This window comes from Benincasa hispida, chromosome 9 (assembly GCF_027475165.1).
Source record: "Benincasa hispida cultivar pf3 chromosome 9, pf3_genome.v1.1, whole genome shotgun sequence".
In the NCBI taxonomy this organism is placed as follows: Eukaryota; Viridiplantae; Streptophyta; class Magnoliopsida; order Cucurbitales; family Cucurbitaceae; genus Benincasa; species Benincasa hispida.
In genome coordinates this window covers 76729275-76747648 of record NC_143486.1, presented here as the reverse complement: position 1 = coordinate 76747648, position 18374 = coordinate 76729275, and the positions used below count along the sequence as shown (strand labels likewise).

Here is an 18374-nt window from a genome sequence, read left to right as displayed (position 1 = left end):
AAAAATTTCTTTGAGAAAAAGATTCGAAAATTTGAACGGATTGGTCAAATTTGAGACCCACTTGAAATTTGACCCACCTTTAAAAAACGCTCGAAAAATTGGCCTTCTAATGACATCAGTCACGTGCGAAAGTACTATTTTAACCCTAAAATGCATGCTAGGCCAGCCGCAACCCAAATTTCTCGCTCTTTCCTCTCGTTCTTCTCGCTCCTTCCTCTCGCTCTCCAATTTACGTTGCTCTCCATAATTTTTCCTTGATTTTTTCCCCTTTTTTGAATTCTTCCTCTCGCTTTTTCCTCTAGCTTTTTCCTGATCAATTTTGTTGTTTTTTCTTTGAGTTTTTTCCTTCATTTGAATTATCTCTTTGGCTTTTTCCTCTCGATTTTTGGTCTCACTCTTGCTTCTTCCTCTCCTTTCTGATTCACTCTCTTCCATCTTGATCCCACTCTCTCTTCCTCCAGAAAAAACCACAGAAAGAAGAAGAAAAGAAAGACTGAAGAAGAAAGAAGAAGAAAAAAAAGGTAGAAGAAAGAGTAAGAAGAAGACAAAGAGGGAGGGAGGGAGGGAGGGGGGGGGGAGAAACGTGAAAAAAGAAAAAGAATTTTTTTTGAAAACAATGGAGGAGAAGGAAGAAGGCTATAGGGGTTAAATTGGTAATTTCACGAATGGATGGTGTAAGCAAAAGGCCACCTTTCATTTGTTTTCAAAAGTGAGGTCAAAATTCATTTGGGCCTCTTATTTTAGGTCCCCTATGCAATTCTTCCAAAAAGATTTTGAAAAATCAATTAGTTAAAAAGAAATTCTTACCTAATGGTGTATGTTATTCTTGTGAAAAAATTGGTCATAAATATCATACTTGTTATTTGTCAAAAATGAATGCTTGTAATTTTGGAGCTAATTTGAAATGGGTTCCAAAGTCTTTGCTCACTAACAATGAAGGACCCAAGAATGGGTACCAAAATCTTTTGGTTGAGCTTTACTTGTAGGTTGATTTAAGAAGCAATTGTTGCTTGGACTTCAAATGAGAAATTAATTCAAATTGGAGCCACTAGTATAACTTGCTTGAATCCAACAAAGAAAAATTGGACATTTGGTAACTCTTAGTATTTTTATTTTTGAATTATTGAGATAATTATGCTTTTGATATCTTTAAGGAAATTATATCTCTGGAGTGGTTTTGGAAAGTTTAAATTTGCTTTCTTGAATTATATTATATATAGAATTCAATGTCCATGAGAAAGAATATCTATCTATTTGACATTTATCTATATTGCTTATTATTTGACTTTTTGGTCAATTAGATGTTTACTCTATCCTTGTGTTTTATTTGAAAAATATTGAGGAAAAGGATGTTGAGTTTTTTTTAAAAAATGTCTTTGTTTTAATGATTAATGTTGCTTATACTATTGGATGAAATGATAATTGAGCATGTTGTTTGGAAAAGTTGTTAATTTCTTTTCCATTTTGGGAGAGTATTTATAGACCTGATATATTGGATGAACCTGATAATTAAGCATGTTGTTTGGAAAAGTTGTTAATTTCTTTTCCATCTTGGGGGAGTATTTATAGAATTGATATATGCTTGAATCCCTTGATTTTTTTTTTTAAATCTAAATTGGTGTAATGCTTTATTGTGTTGCTACCATGCTTATATTTGATTGATAATGTTTTATCTCTTTTGATAGCATTGAATTTTTTAAAATAGATTTAATATTATTTGGTGTCATTATTTGTTCTTGAAATAATTGGAGTTTATGTTATAATATTTGATATTTTGGTATCTCAATTGTTTGAATTTTACTTGATCGATTTTATCTCTTTGGTTAGTATCAGTATTTATTACTAAAAGAAGAATGCTTGATTTTAGGGAATCATACACTTTTTTTTATGTGAATTTAATATATTTGATGATATTGATTCTCCATAGTGTCTTGTTAGGTTAATTGTATCCATCTCATACATATTGTTTATCTTTTTAGGGAGAGCTATTGTATTTGGAGTGATTTGTTTTGAAACTTTATTTGATATTTCTACCCTCAAGTTGATTTATGCACTAAATATCTTTTTGTCCCTTATTAATGGGGAGTATCAATTGATTTCAAAAGGGGAGAAATTCGTGAAATTAATCTTAAAATTTATATGGTGTCTCTAGAATTTACAATGTTGTTGTTTATTTTTAGAAGGCATGTTGATAGGAGAAGACTTGCGAAATTATGTGTTCGTGATTTTAGGAGAAGCTTTCATGTCTTTATGATATTTTTCTTAATTATTCTTTTTTGATTGATTCCAAAAGGGGAGAGAGATAATAAGAAAAATGAAAGGATGTTGCTATTGAATAATTCTTTATGTTCAAGTGAATTGAAACTATATGTGTGTTAATTATGCATCAAGAACATATTTCATATCACACACCTATTTGTATTTTATTTTTCTTGACTTGTTTGTCATCATAAAAAAGGGAGACAGTTGGTTTTTTTTTTTTGCCCTTAATCTCAAATTAATTAATTAATATTTTGTTGATAAAAAACTTGCTTTTATTTATTAATGATTTGAGTGTTTTGAAGTATCCATTGTGTAGAGCTCGGAACAACGATTCCAATGCAATTTGAATCACTTAAATCGGAGTTCAAACGAAAAAGATATAGCCAAAATAAGCTTAATGGAAAAATCTAGTTTTCTCATCAAAGTAGACCAATTGAAAAGAGCAGTGGAGGAGTCAAACATGACGGTTTTTGATTTTTGGATTGATTTTAAAAAGAAAATGAATTTAAAAGGAAAATGAATTTAATATTATTTTATGTTTGTGTCTAATGGTTAATTTTAGATACATGATGGATCTTTTCTTTTTGTTAGATTTTTTTAGGGAAAAAAATGAATTTAATATTATATTTTGTTTGTACAGCTAGTTTAGTTTAAATCTTTCTTTTTCAAAATCCAATGGTCCAAATTAAATGTAGTTTTCAACAATTTTTATTCTCTATTTAAACACATATTCTTCTCCAAATTTTATATTATTTTTCAAACCTCTATAAGCGACTCTCTTTGAGCTTCAATTTTCTTCTTTTCATCTTCTTCTTGAGAGAGATATTTTATGTTGTATGAACTAATTTGTTGAGTGCTACAATTTGTAAATCCACTATGGTAGAAAGTTTATCAAGTATGCTCTTTACTTTTACAAGCATTTTGTAAGGATTTCTCTTGATCCCGAAAAAAAAGTCGTAATGGTTTGATTCTCAACCGTGGAAATGATCGAGTTTGTTTTTGCGTCCAGAAAATGAATGTTGTAGCAGTTCAATTCTAAGCCATGGAAGGAGCCAAATATTTCTAGTGAAGTACCCAAAGAAGCTTGGAAAATCGACATAGGCCGGTTATGTCGAACTACTACAAAATTTCCAGTGTTAATTTCTCTATCCCTCTCCTACTTTAATTTTGCAATTAAATTGTTGTTATAGTTTATTGCATGAAATTAATTGCGATACATTTGTTCTTCATATTAATTGCTTAATGTTTATTTAGATTAGTTGAATTGATATTTACATCTCTCATACCAATCTTTTTTATTAAAATCAAATTTGGTGATTATTTTGCTATTTTGGGTTGTATTTATTTGCATGGATTTATTGTTCAAATTATTTGTTAGCAGAAAGTTTGTTAATTTATTTAATTGGAGTCACGTTGTAAAAAAAATTCATTAATTTTAATTAATTTGTTCTATAAACCCTACTCACCCTCATTGTCTACCGCTGATGAAGAATGAAAGATACTATACTCTATTATATATATATACCTTGATGACATTAGAATTTCCTATTTATGAAAATTTGTGGGTTTTTTCATCAATAATCATCTTCAAATTCCCTGTTTTCTTATCCTCCGCCATGGATAAAGACAAAGACCTTACTGAGCTCACACCTCTAGCTCGCAAAATAGCAATAACAAATAGGGAAATTCGGGAAACAAAATGTATTTATTTACAAGAAACTGGAAAAGAATTTGGGAATGACGTAAAAATGAATTAAAACAGGGTTTTATTCGATTGAAGAAAAATATAGTCGGATAAGCAACCCATTTGATGGAGCGAGCAAGCCAGGGAGCAGGGGCAGAGATATTGGAAACGAAGGGCGGTGGATGCTGCAGCATGTTAGGAATGTAAATTGGAAGAAGAAAAATGGAGGGATTTGATAGTTTGCGAGAGGAAGAAATAGAAGAAGAGTCGGATAGGAAGCAAGAAAAGAAGAAAATCAATGAAAGTCGATGAAGAAGAAGGAATCGGCGATCAATACGCGCGTAAAGTTTAAATGTAAAAGGGGTAGGTTGGAAATTTTTCAAAAAATATAAACGCGTTTGCCCTGAACTTTTTTTTTTCTATTATTTATAAATATTTTTTATTTTTTTTCTATTTATAACAATTTTCCTCCAATAAAAATTATGCAAAAGTAGCACATATAACCCAAAATAAAAGGCACAAATGAAAATGAGTACCATTTTGAAAATCAATGAAATTTGATCTTCTGCGTATATCATCACGATGTAAAATTACCACTTTAACCCTAAATATATTATTCTTCTATTTTCTTCGTTTTGTAAAGTTTTTTTTTCCTTTTTCCAAGTTTCTTCTTTTTCCTTTTTCCTTTTTTTTTTCTACGATTCTTCTTCTTGTTTTTTTGTTACGTTTTTCTTTCTACATTTCTCCTTTTTTTTCCCTTTATTTGCGTTTCTCTCTTTTTTTTTTTTTTTTTTTTTTGCATTTCTTTGAATCGAGCATCAAACATAGAGTATATAACAGAGCATCAAGTGAACTTCTGAATCGAGCATAGAACATACAACATAGGGCCTAGAGTATCAAAGATCGAGTAGCGTATAGCTAGTATATAGCATATAGCATATAACATAGAGCATATAATATAATGCATCAAACATGAAGTATCAAGTATCGAGGATCGAGGATTGAAGATCGAGGATTGAGTAACATGTAGCTAGTATATAGCATAGATTGTATTTATATAACATAAAGCATAGAGTGTAGAGCTTCAAGCATTGAGCATCAAGTATGGAGGATCAAGGAACGAGTATCGAGTATCAAGTATCAAGAAAACTTATAAATCACAACGCACGGATGAGTTTAAGGGTTGAATGCGTAAATTCACGAGATACTGACATAAGCAAAAGACCACTTTTCATTCCATTTAAAAAATGTACTCATTTTTCATTTACCCAAGAAAGAGCCATCCATACCAAAAAAAAAAAAAAAAAAAAACGCATAAAAGGACTTGATTTTTGCCTGAAAAATTTCTCGACTCGGAGGAAAAGGGAGACTCTTGCTAAGGAATTTAGGGCATGTCTCACTCCAGTCGCCAATTCTTGTAACCAACCTGGCTCTTCACGACTACAACCACCGCAAAATCGTCCACCTTCTCCTACGATGTGCGGCCCAGCTTTCAATGCGTCAGCTCTACGAAATCCAAGCCCAAGTTCTTGCCTCTCCAATCCCCTCAATCGATCCCAATCTCATTGCCGTCAAGTCCATCGGCGTTTCCTCCTCCCATGGCAACCTCCGCCATTCTGTTCTCATCTTCAATCACTATCTTACTTCTCCAAACATTTTTGCCTACAATGCTCTTCTCAAAGCCTTTGCTCAACACAATGCTTGGCACAGTACAATTTCTTACTTCAATCACCTGTTGGTATTGCCTGATGCTCCAAACCCAGATGAGTACACCTTCACTTCTGTGCTCAAGGCCTGCGCTGGCCTTGCCCAGGTGCTCGAAGGCCAACAAGTCCACTGTTTTGTCACTAAATATGGCTGCGAATCAAACCTGTTTGTTAGCAATTCACTGGTAGATTTGTATTTTAAGGTGGGTTACAATTGTATTGCACAGAAGCTGTTTGATGAAATGGTTGTGAAAGATGTTGTTTCATGGAACACTTTGATTTCAGGATATTGTTTTAGTGGGATGGTGGACAAAGCTCGGATGGTATTTAATGGGATGATGGAGAAAAACTTGGTGTCCTGGTCGTCAATGATCAGTGGCTATGCAAGGATGGGAAATTTAGAAGAAGCACGTCATCTATTTGATAATATGCCCAAAAGGAATGTGGTTTCTTGGAATGCGATGATTGCTGGATATGCACAGAATGAGAAGTATGCAGATGCTATCGAGTTGTTCAGGCAAATGCAGCATGAAGGCAGCTTAGCGCCAAACAGTGTTACGCTTGTTAGCGTGCTTTCAGCTTGTGCACATCTTGGTGCACTTGATCTAGGGAAGTGGGTTCATGAGTTTATAAAACGAAGCAAGATGGAAGTAGGTCTGTTTCTAGGGAATGCTTTGGCAGACATGTATGCTAAGTGTGGATGCATATTGGAGGCCAAGGGGGTGTTTCATGAAATGCAGGAGAGAGATGTAATCTCATGGAGTATAATAATCATGGGGTTGGCCATGTATGGATATGCAAATGAAGCATTCAACTGCTTTGCTGAAATGATTGAAGATGGTTTAAAGCCAAATGATATTTCCTTTATGGGCTTATTAACAGCCTGCACTCATGCTGGATTGGTTGACAAGGGGCTGGAGTATTTTGACATGATGGCTCAAGTCTATGGTATTACTCCCAAGGTTGAGCATTATGGGTGTGTTGTTGATCTTCTTAGTCGAGCAGGGCGTCTCGATCAAGCTGAGTCGTTGATTATCTCCATGCCTATGCAACCTAATGTAATAGTTTGGGGTGCACTACTTGGTGGTTGTCAGATATACAAAGATGCAGAACGAGGAGAACGTGTTGTTCAGCACATACTTGAACTAGACTCCAACCATTCTGGAAGTCTTGTTTATCTAGCTAATGTTTGTGCTTCAATGGGCAGGCTGGACGATGCAGCTAATTGTAGGTTGCGAATGCGAGACAAGAAGTCGATGAAGACACCGGCCTGCAGTTGGATTGAGATCAACAACTCCGTATATGAATTTTTCATGGGGGACCTTTCTCATCCTCAGTCTGCAAGAATATACTCAATGATTAGAGAATTGAAGTGGAAGATGAAATTAGCAGGATATAAACCAAAGACAGATCTTGTGATCCATAATATAGATGAAGAAGAGAAGGAGGATGCACTTTCTATTCATAGCGAGAAGCTTGCACTTGCATTTGGGCTTATCAATACCAGTGAAGGAACTACAATCAGAATAGTTAAAAACTTGAGAGTTTGCAACGACTGTCATGATGCAATAAAAGTAATCTCGAAAATTGTTGAGCGAGAGATTGTAGTGAGAGATAGAAGTCGTTTTCACCATTTCAAAAATGGAAAATGTTCTTGTAATGATTACTGGTAATATGGAGTTTTAGTAAAAGAATGTTTATCATAATTTTGAAGTATTGATGTCTTTTCCATTCATTCTTAAAATAAGAGAAGAGATCCTTTTTTAAAGAGAAGAAAAGAAAAGGAAGAAAGGCCATTTTGTGTAACCATATTGAGTAGACACTCAATTGTCCAACCATATTTTGTGGTTCAATGGCCTTTAACTTCAGATATTTCAATTTTACCCTAAATTTTGAAAACTGTTCAAAAAATAATTTTAAAATTGTTTCAATTTTATCTTTACCATTAAAATGAAGGATGAAAATTGACATGACAACTAATGTCTAAAATTTAAAGAACATGTGATATTATTTATATTTATTTCATCTCATTTACATAATCAATTTTTACACATTATTTATCATGCCAATTTACATGAATAGTGATATATGTATGATGTCATGTATACTACTTACTAATTCACCATTTTGGAAATTGAAATAATAACATATGGATAAGATTTTTAGTTATTATCAATGAGGATAAGACTATTATGATATGTATTTATATTGTAAATATAATTAGGTGTTCTTTATTGTAATTTCATATCTCCTAGATTATGGTTTCTTAATTACCTATATGTATATATATGTATATTCAACCTGATTAAGGAAATAAGAATGATTATTTTCTCTAAACTTTTGAGTACATGGTATCAAAGCCATTTAGGGTTTAGAATATTTGTTCGACGGTAACGTTAGGGTTTACACTTCTCACAAGGTTAGGGTTTGAGTTGAGTCATCAAGTTTTGTGTGGCCGTTTGTTTCATCACTCATCCCAGGAGAAGCACCATCACCGTCCAATCACTTCTGCAGTCGTCTATCGCCGGAAACAGCCGCGCATGGAGCTAACACGTCGTGGAACAACAGCCTTCGCTACGCGTCAGTGCGTGGGAGCACGTGGAGCTTCATCTCCATTTTCGGCCAGTTGGGTTCTTCTCGGCTCGTCCTTTCTAATCATTCTGTGCGTTTGGTTTCATCGAAATCTGCTTGGTTGTGAGTTATCTGGATAAAATACCTTTTTTTTGCTTAGAGTTGTTGTCTTGTTCAGCTTAGAGTAGTTTTTCTCTTTTGTTTGTCTTTGATTTCGATTCTGGTTTGTTCTTTCTGCTTCTGAGGTCTACAAATTACTTATTAGCTCAGAATAGATGAAGTGAAACATATGGTCGTCTCTAATGTAATTCTCTTGGCATCGGAGATAACTGAACACAAATTAAATGGATCGAATTACTATGATTGGCGTCAAACGATTCAATTTTACTTGCTTAGTACAAATATGGATGATCATGTGATGGAGGAACCACCAAAAGATGAAAGAAAAAGGCTTCGCTTCGTGATGACGCTCGACTTTATCTTCAGATTAAGAATTCTATTGAGAGTGAGTTGTTGGTTTGGTAGATCATTGTGATCCTGTGAAAGAACTCTTAGAATTCTTAGAATTTCTGTATTATGGGAAAGAACATGTTCATATTCGTTTGATGTCTGTATGCAATTCTTCCGAGCGAAACAAAAAGTAGAATTTTTTACAAGTTATTTTATAAGGCTTAAGAAAACAGCTGCTAAACTTGCCTTACTATTATCGTTTAGTCCTGATGTCAATGTTCAACAAGCTCAGCGAAAATAGATGGCTGTTATGATATTTTTTAATAGACTTTCCCCTGAGTTTGGAATGACTAAAACACAGATTCTTGTTTACTTTGAAATTCCATTATTAGAGGAAGCCTTCAGTCGTGTTCTTCGTATTGAGAGTTCTCAGTCCAGTTTGTATGTTTCTCAACCGAACAGTACTCTTATGAGTAAGAATAATAATATCTTCGTGGCACTTCAGGGATGGTTAACAATTTTTAGAAACCTAGTTATGATAATCGAAGATTAGATTCTCTAGAGATTGTATGTCACTATTTTCATAAGCTATGACATATGAAACGTGATTGTCGGAAATTGTTGTATAAGACTCAAAGATCTTAACATGATCAGATTTATGGGACTGATTATTTTGACACATTTTCTTCTGTTGCTAAATTAACTTCCATTCAACTGTTTATCTCGATGGCTGTTACTTACAATTGGCCTTTCCATCAACTTGACATTAAGAATGCTTTTCTACATGGTGATATTTAAGATGAAGTCTATATGGAGCTAAAGGAACTCGTTTTACAGAGAACCTATGAGCGGAAGTAGATCGTTCAAATCTCATTTTGATTGAAACAAACATTTACAGTAAACCAGTACATATTATGCATAATAACATAAATTACAACATGCTTTTGAAAAAGAAACAAGGTTCAAGAGATTATACCTTTGAAAAACTCTTCTTCGTGTTAATCCCTCGAACTTTCACGAACACTTTGAACAGCAACCAAACTCGAACCAAAAAGGAGAAGGACACTACCACTTGGTGACCTTGGTATTTTTGGTGTGAGACCCAAGAGTGGTGAGCTATAGCTATTTTAGTTAGGAGGGAGTTTAGGAGTTGGAGGAGGAAGACGATTGAGAAAGAAACTCTCAATTGTATAGAAAAACTCTAAATCGTTTAGATAGCAAAGTCTATCGCATAGACTCTGAGTTAATCGTATAGTCTTTGTGTGTTTTTCGCAGTGATTAGTTAGGGAAAAACAAAATCTTATTCTTATTTATCCCAACACCCACAAAAACCATTTAATTTCTCACTAAGGTGGTTAGAGAGAAAAAAGGATTAATTATCTAAATAATTAATAATATAAATAAGTATGATAACAAACTTATCATATTATATTTATAACCTATAGTTTTAATATTGCATCACATACAATATAAACTATAGTTCCTTTTCTCTATTTTATGACATTTAATATAAATCATATTTATACTAAATTTAACAACTATGAATCTTATTCATAGAAAATATATTTGAATCATATTCAAATATTTGTTCCTCCAATTAAACTATAATGTATCATATACATTATATCAATTATATCATATATAATTGAATCTATTTAATTATATCATATATAATTAAATTCACTCTTATTAATTTGAACATTTCAAATTAACCCAAAAATGGATTTTCAACTAAATCTTTTTGAGCTACCAAGGGGGCCTTATGGACCTGTAGCTTGAAGCTCAAACTGTACGTGAATAATTAATTAAACTCTTTAATCACATTATCCACCATCCGTTAACTGTCGGGCACTCCACTAAAAACCGCCAACTGCACTCTTTACACTACAGATATTTTTCTATATCCATTGGATATAACCAATCAACAATACAATGACCCTTCACAAATTGCTCGTAAGTACAGTTGGGCCAAATTACCGTTTGGCCCTTGTAGTTACATCTAACTTCTTAAGTAATCACTGATCCTTCTAATGAACAATAGATCATAGTCCCACTATGACTAAACCCCTCTCGAACCAGGAGAGGGTGTGGCACCACATTCTTCAAGACCCAAAATCAGTTCTTAAGGGAGCAATTTATCTACTTACCTCTGCTTTGGGGAAGGAGTGAATTCCATCTTGTATAGTTGAGTTCCCAACTCCCCAATCAGATGAATCCCCAAAATGGTAGGCATGTTGAGTTGACGATCTGGTCGCTCTCACCCATACAAATCAAAGGACTGCCCTCATAGGCAGGAGTTCACAACTCACTCAGGGGGCCATACTCGTAGTGTTACCAAGATAAGGTATCCAACCTTATCCATATACTACAGTGTTGGACTGGTAACAGCACGCAGCTGAAGCGACGAGGATCGATAAACACTCTAATTGATTAATTTCGGCAGAAACAAAAGCATGCTCAAACAAAATTTAATGGGTTTCAAGACATACATTTGAAGAACCATTGAAATCTCAATTTTCAGCTGCTAAATCCTCCAAATCTTTGTGCAGACCACCACAAGATCTTCCCTACTATTCTCTTGGTGCTCTAGATTGGGTTGTGGGACTCAAAATGAGTTGGAATCAAAGGAAACTTGGAGAATGCTCACTGCAACAACCCAAATGAAGAACATCTTCTTCTACCTGAATATTTCAGAAAAATTCATTCGATTGCAATCATTTCAACTTCATTCCAATCTCTACAATATATTGCAGACTATCATGTAAAGAGATTTGCTGCATGGGATGCAGCTCATGCTTAGAGCAATTGAAGATTGAAGATAATGGGTTCTTTGTGAGCTACTTTGAAACGAAGTTGAAAAATCTCATTTTTTTCTTTTTGTGTAATTTCTATTTCTAAAATCTATATTTTGATTTTAAAATCATAATTGATTTCTAAAATCAAAATTTATTAATTTTACAAATTAATTTTCTAATAAAATTAATAAATAATTATTTAAACAATTTAAATAATTCTAATTAATTTAATATCCAATATTAATTTAGTTTTTACACAAATTCATCTATCTATATATATATGTTCTCCAATTCTGTTTGATTCTAATTTGAATGTTTTAAATTAACTTATCATGCTACTCTAGAGCTAATCCATTTCTGAGCTAATAGAGGGACCTCGTGGACCTATAGATCATGGGCTCCAATGATCCGAAATTAATCGACTAAACTCATTAAACCGATCTAACCCCATTCGTTAACTAATAGGTCACTCCACTAAAACCCATAGTTGAACTCCCTTCACTGTAGATATATTATGTCCACTCGATAACCATGATTAGTAAGCCAACTCTTCACAAGTTGTTCGTAATAACGGTTGGGTTAAATCTCTGTTTTACCCTCGAAATTACCTCTTGTTCCTTAAGTCCCCACTGATCCCCTAATGAACAATTGTTTTGTGATCCAATCAACAAAACCAGTCCCTTGTTCAAGACCTAGAATCAACATTAAGGGAACAACCTCTCTACTATCCCTAAAAGCGGGTAGGAGTGAATTCCATTTTGCACCCTATGTCCTAGCTATCTATCCGGTCTTACCCCTGAAATGAGAGGTTTATTGAGCTAGCGCTGTTGAGCCAACCCTCACCTATGCAAATCTAAGGATAATTCCAAATAAACAGGAGTTCATAGTTAGCTCAGGATTAATGTCAAGTTACCTAGGTCATCGCTTTGAAATAGTCAGTCTTAAACAGTAAACAACGTTATAAAGTAAGAGTGACTAATTTTGTGGTCTGATCTTGTACAAATCCTTTTGCACAAGGACACCCCCACTTCTCATGTCCCAACATGAACGAATTAGGATCACTTCGTTTGTAGCACTTTACAACTCCTTGTAACAACTACAGAGTAGACCGCATTCAACAGTGTTACTAGAATAAGGTACCCAACCTTATTCATATACTATAGATCATTTTGACTGTACTCGAACCTGATCCACCTTTATGTCTCCACATAAAGTTCAAGTACTCATCCAATAGTCAAGAGACTTTGAGGTTTATTGGATTTCTATTAAGCAAAACATCTATTCAATAACACCTTATTGAATTTTTCAGAATAAGTTCCATTGTTTTCATATCACGAGTTTTAGGACATAAAACCCAACATATAGACCATTTAGGTTATCACTTAACATGATCCACCTGTATGTCTCCACATGCATGTTTAAGTTACAATGATAACCTTGGATGTTAGTTTATTGGTTTGTGGTTAATGCAACTAAAATATCATATATTTCATAGAAAAAGTGAATAAAATATCAAATATTATTAATCACAAAAATGTTTGTTCATACAAGGTTTACAAACTATAGGACCCTACGAGATTTAGGATATCAACCCCAACAGGAGCAACCACCTAGGTATGTTGCTCAGGGGGAAGACTAATAAGGTATGTCGGCTTAAAAAATCCTTGTATGGACTTAGACAAAGTCCTCGTGCATGGTTTGGTAAGTTTAGTCAAGCACTCGAATATTTTGGTATGAAGAAGAGTACGTCTGATCACTCTATATTCTATCAAAGATTTGATAATGATATTACTTTGCTTGTTGTATATGTTGATGATATCGTTATCACTGGAAATGATGTATCAGGTATATCCTCCCTAAAAAATTTTCTCCAGGATCAATTTCATATCAAATATTTGGGATCATTAAAGTATTTCTTAGGTATTGAAGTGATGAGAAGCAAGAAAGGTATTTATCTATCCCAACGGAAATACGTACTTGATTTATTGTCTGAGACAGGTAAACTAGGAGTCAAACCATGTAGTACTCCGATGATACCAAATTTATAACTTACAAAGGAAGGAGAAGTGTTTAAAGATCCTAAGAGATATAAAAAATTAGTTGGGAAGTTGAATTATTTAATAATGACACGACCTGACATTGCTTGTTCTATGAGTATTGTTAGCCAGTTTATGTCTTCCCCTACTGTGGATCATTAGGCTGCAGTTGAACAAATCCTATGTTATTTGAAAGTTGCATTTGGATGTGGGATCTTATATAGAGATCATGGTCATACAAGAGTTGAATGTTTTTCAGATGCTGATTGATCTTGAGAAGATAGGAGATCAACTTCTGGATATTGTGTTTTTGTAGGAGGAAACTTGGTGTCGTGGAAAAGTAAGAAACAGAATGTAGTTTTCCGTTCGAGTGTTGAGTTAGAATATAGAGTGATGGCACAATTTGTGTGTGAAATAGTGTGGATACATCACCTTTGTCTAAGATGGGCTTCAGTGTTACTGTGCCAGCTAAATTATGATGTGATAATCAAGCAGCTCTCCATATTGCATCCAATCCTGTGTTTCATGAACGAACTAAACATATTGAAGTGGACTGTCATTTTATTTGTGAGAAAATACAAGAAGGGTTGATATCTACCGGATATGTGAAGACTGGTGATCAGTTGGGAGATCTATTTACTAAAGCAGTAAACGGAGCAAGAATAAGTTATATGTGCAACAAGCTGTGCATGATTGACATATTTGCTCCAGCTTCAGGGAGAGTATTATGATATGTATTTATTGATATGTATTTATATTGTAAATATAAAGATGTCCTTTATTATAATTTCATATCTCCTAGATTAGAGTTTCTTAATTACCTATATATATATATATGTATGTATGTATGTATATGTATGTATGTATATGTATGTATCTATCTTTAACCTGATTAAGGGAATAAGAATTATCATCCTCTCTAAACTTCTGAGTACAAAGACAATATTTTCTAAGAATTGATTGAGTTACTAACAAAAAAAACCCCTTATCACTTGAGCAAATAGAATGTTATCTCAGGCTTCTGCTATTTCTATACGTGCTTTTTCCTCTCTTTTCTGCTTTTCTCTTATGTCCGCCTCTTTTTTCTGATTTTCGCTTGCCTTTTCTTCTCTATTATCCAAAATAGTCAATTCTGTGTTTGTCCATATCTAAAAAGTCTTTTCGTTAGGCCAAGAATATCAAAAGAAAAAAAAACACATTGGTCATTGTGTCCATTTTCATTTTATTTTAACAAAAAATTCATCGAAAGTATTTTTTTTTTAACAAATTTTAAAGTTCAATGATAAAAGTAAAACTCACAAAAGTTTAAAGGCATACTTGAAACCTACCTAAGTGCATGTATCATGGGAAGCTAGTACTGTGGCTATGCTAGGGGTAAACTTGCATAGATAGGTACATTTAAATCTCCTGAGAATTAACAGACATAAGATGACTGCAAGCTTTTGAGTTCATTGAAATATTTCAAACAAAAAGTAAACAACAGGTTATATTAACTCTAATCATTAACCATATTCCTTCAATGAATCTTGAAGGAATCCAAAGTTCTCACCATATAAATTAAACAAAGTCATCAAGCTACAACACCTCACTAGGAGACCTGATAGTCCAAAATCATGGGAATAAATACATGGAACACAAGTTTCCCAAAGCATTAAGTATAGTTTTTACAACTTCTGGCAGCTTACTAAGGATCAGATTACTAACTTCAGTACTCATTAGGCAAATCCTACGCTAGCAGTACAGATACAAATGAAAAACCCCAACAAAATCAGCAGACCGCTTACTACAAAAGCAAATTACAGTCCCTGCTCAATCAAGTAATCGCCTAGCCTTTCGACAATCATGTTGCACTGACCAGGAGTTACAGGCTCATCATAAATACCGATGATCAAACCCAGATTAGTCTTCTTAATAGTAATCCCGCCAGCACCCTGATTCATTCAATCTATCAATTCAAGTCAATTAGGTCATAGATGTACATGCATCACCTGCTTACACTCGAAGTACATAATGGATACTACTACAAGTTTTGTGACAGGAAAGAGAATCATACAAAGAGAACTTGGCTTTTGGTCAAGTATTCAAAAGTTGGATCGGAAACTAAGGGTCTACTTGGAATGACTTTGTAAATGCTTAAAACGTTTATTTAAAGAATCATATGAAGAGAACTTAGCTTTTGATCAAGTACTCGGAAGTTGTATTAGGAATCAAAGTTCTGTTTGGAATGACTTTGTAATGACTTAAAAACGCTTATTTTTAACCGCCAAGTCATTCTGAACAAATAGTAATTCCATGGTACAATAACGTTTCTAAAGTCACAACACTTAATGATATTCCAGTTCTTTACCATCTATCAGAAAACCAGAAACAATCAAAAGTTTGACTTTTCTAGTAAGATACAATATAAGAATGCTAATTGTGTCAAGTTTTTTTTTAATTTAAAAAAAAATGAAAAAAAAAACCCTAGAATTTGCGAAGTAATCACCTTTTTTCCTCTTATGACAGCACCCGGTTCACCTTGAATGACCATGTACTTAGTGCCACCAAGGAACAAACCAGTTGGCGCAAGTGATCCAGGTTGTGCAAAATCATTCATAATGGCTGTTAACTCTTCTGGCTTCAACTATTGCATAAATAAACGAATAAACAATGATAGGAAGAATGTAAAGAAAGAAAGATCGGTTAAATTGGAAAAGGGAAAGGAAAAACAAGCAAACAAGTAGTGCCGCAATAGATCTTTGGGACAACAAATCATATGCCACAAGAACATGTAATTTTAAATTCATAGAAACTCCAGTATTGAGATTGCGACCAAAGTTACATATTAGCTAGACTAGGGGATGATCATGGATATATAAATAAAGACAACTATATCTGATACGAGGCAATGTCATGAGAGTCTATGTCCAAAGTGGACAATATCGTACCATCGTGAAGATATCTAGTGGATTGTTATCCCTAACCTCCAGAAACATAGAATCACCCCGTCAGCAATAGAGAAACAATAATTAAAAAAAAGAGATCTTAGAAAAGCTCTATTTCATTCTGTATAAATAAAGATCAAAACGAAGCAATCACTAGTACACAACATTGTTGTGGACAAATGCAGCCAAGGCCTTACTTTCAGAATTAGCTTCGAATGAAATCAAAGAGTTTTCTATGACAAGCCTGCAAATTGGTCAAACCGCTTTGGTTCAGCCCGTCTCTTAGCCTCAACATGATGTTCCTAATCCAACCTTTGATGATTACTCCATTCAGGATATATGTTTAAATCAGAATGTTTTCATTTCTCTAAACTAATTATGTATTCCGTTATTTATGTCGTTAGGTAGCTTTGTATCTTTGTTTTAGTTGTATCTTGTTTTGGGATGTGACAAGGGTACTAGGGGTGCGTCAATCTAGTAGAAATATCTCGGCTCCTATCTTCCCATGCTTATTATATCTCATTGTAATTCGAGTATGAGTTTCATTTCATCAGAAAAATGTTGTTTCCGTTTCAAAAAACTAGTAAACAAAACAGTATTCGTCTAGCCTTATCAACGTAATACAACAATAACAGTACTTGCTCTGTGCCTATTGAACAAATTAATTCATGCTTATCCACTAAAGTAAGACATTCATGCAAAATGGTCACTACCAATCGCCTTCATCAGAAAATGCGAAATTAATCGAGACTTGATAAAACAATCAGAAGAAGATCCAAAACAACAGAGAGAACAAATTCCAGAAAAAGAAGGATTAAGTTTAAACCTGAGGAAAATTGGAGCTCTGAGCCCAAACAGTGCCGTTTTGGCCAATGATCGCAGCAGCAGAGAGACGGTTGCCTTCAGTGTCGCACATCATCAAGTGCTCATCCACGTACGGTTGCCACGACATCTTCTTCTTCCCCTTGAATCGATTAAGCTCACTGGTTTTCGTTCAGAAAATAAAGAGCTGCTTCGGGCGCTAAACTAACCAGTCGGTGATGAAACAGAGAGCGGCCAAATGGGTTCCTCCGAATTGCATGCGTCCCTAGATTCTTCTCTATGTGCTGACACCACACCTCTTTTGGAGAAATTACTGACCGTTTTTTTAACGTTCAAGATAGATTGAGAACTAGTTCAAATTTATAAGCCTACAAATTATTGAATCTACCTCGAGTTATTACAAAGCAGCCACAACGCTGTGATCAACTCTTTTCTTTTTGATATCACAACATTGTGTGTCTGACCAACTCTTTTCTTTTTAATATTGGTGACTGCACGTATCGACTTAAACGCAGTTGAAATAATTTCACAACTCACCCAATCCAACCATACTTTGATGTCTTAAAAAACTAGTAGAATATAAAATCTTAAATAGATTAAATCAAACCAACTCATTTTCTTTTCATGTAAGTTTATTAGGAAATGAAAAATATTACACAATGGCCAACCCCACTTTTTCACTTCATTGCAAACTAGGGAGTCATTTGATCCACTAACTAAACACAACTAAACGTTAATAGTAAATATTACTAAAATTTGTACATTGAACGAGTAATTTCATCGCCTACATTTTGCTGTTTTTTACATTTATCGAGGAACTTTATCTTCTTCTCTATCTCTATTTTATATATTTATCGAGTAACTTCATCTTTCGCTCCTAATTACTCTTCACAATTATAGAAGAGGTTCATTTTACAACCCTACAACCTCCAAAACACTTAACTCCAACATCTGGACTTATTGACTCAACATTTTACAACTCTACAATCCCAAAACACTTGCTTATCTAACTCCAACATCTGGACTTATTATTGACTCAATTCAATGGGCCAAATGCCCCTCTTATAATTTCTCCGGCGCAAGACTTAGAGTTTTGTGCATTTCTTTTATTATACTCTTAAATA

At 34.0% G+C, this 18374-nt stretch overlaps 1 protein-coding gene and 1 pseudogene across 2 annotated transcripts; one reads left to right on the top strand and one right to left on the bottom strand.

Moving 5' to 3' along the window:
* Window positions 1-5222: 5222 nt before the first annotated feature.
* LOC120087337 (pentatricopeptide repeat-containing protein At5g48910 pseudogene) lies at window positions 5223-7365 on the top strand (annotated as a pseudogene). Its single transcript, XR_016531770.1, has one exon. The product of XR_016531770.1 is annotated as a pentatricopeptide repeat-containing protein At5g48910 pseudogene (transcript).
* A 7612-nt stretch (window positions 7366-14977) lies between these two features.
* LOC120086470 (profilin-like) lies at window positions 14978-17813 on the bottom strand. The gene is made up of 3 exons (XM_039043142.2): window positions 17255-17813; window positions 15990-16127; window positions 14978-15435 (listed from the first exon to the last, which is right to left on the bottom strand). Exons 1-3 carry the CDS (start codon window positions 17378-17380, stop codon window positions 15301-15303), a joined length of 399 nt encoding a protein of 132 aa, XP_038899070.1. The 5' UTR covers window positions 17381-17813; the 3' UTR covers window positions 14978-15300.
* Between the last annotated feature and the right edge of the window lie 561 nt (window positions 17814-18374).

What these genes read in the sequence shown, in the direction of transcription:
- LOC120086470 (XM_039043142.2), bottom strand. Translation starts at nt 17,380, where the DNA reads ATGTCGTGGCAACCGTACGTGGATGAGCACTTGATGATGTGCGACACT. An exon ending in AGAGCTCCAATTTTCCTCAG is followed by an intron (nt 16,128 to 17,254) that starts GTTTAAACTTAA and finishes TTTATGCAATAG; the next exon opens with TTGAAGCCAGAAGAGTTAAC. An exon ending in CTGTCATAAGAGGAAAAAAG is followed by an intron (nt 15,436 to 15,989) that starts GTGATTACTTCG and finishes TGAATGAATCAG; the next exon opens with GGTGCTGGCGGGATTACTAT.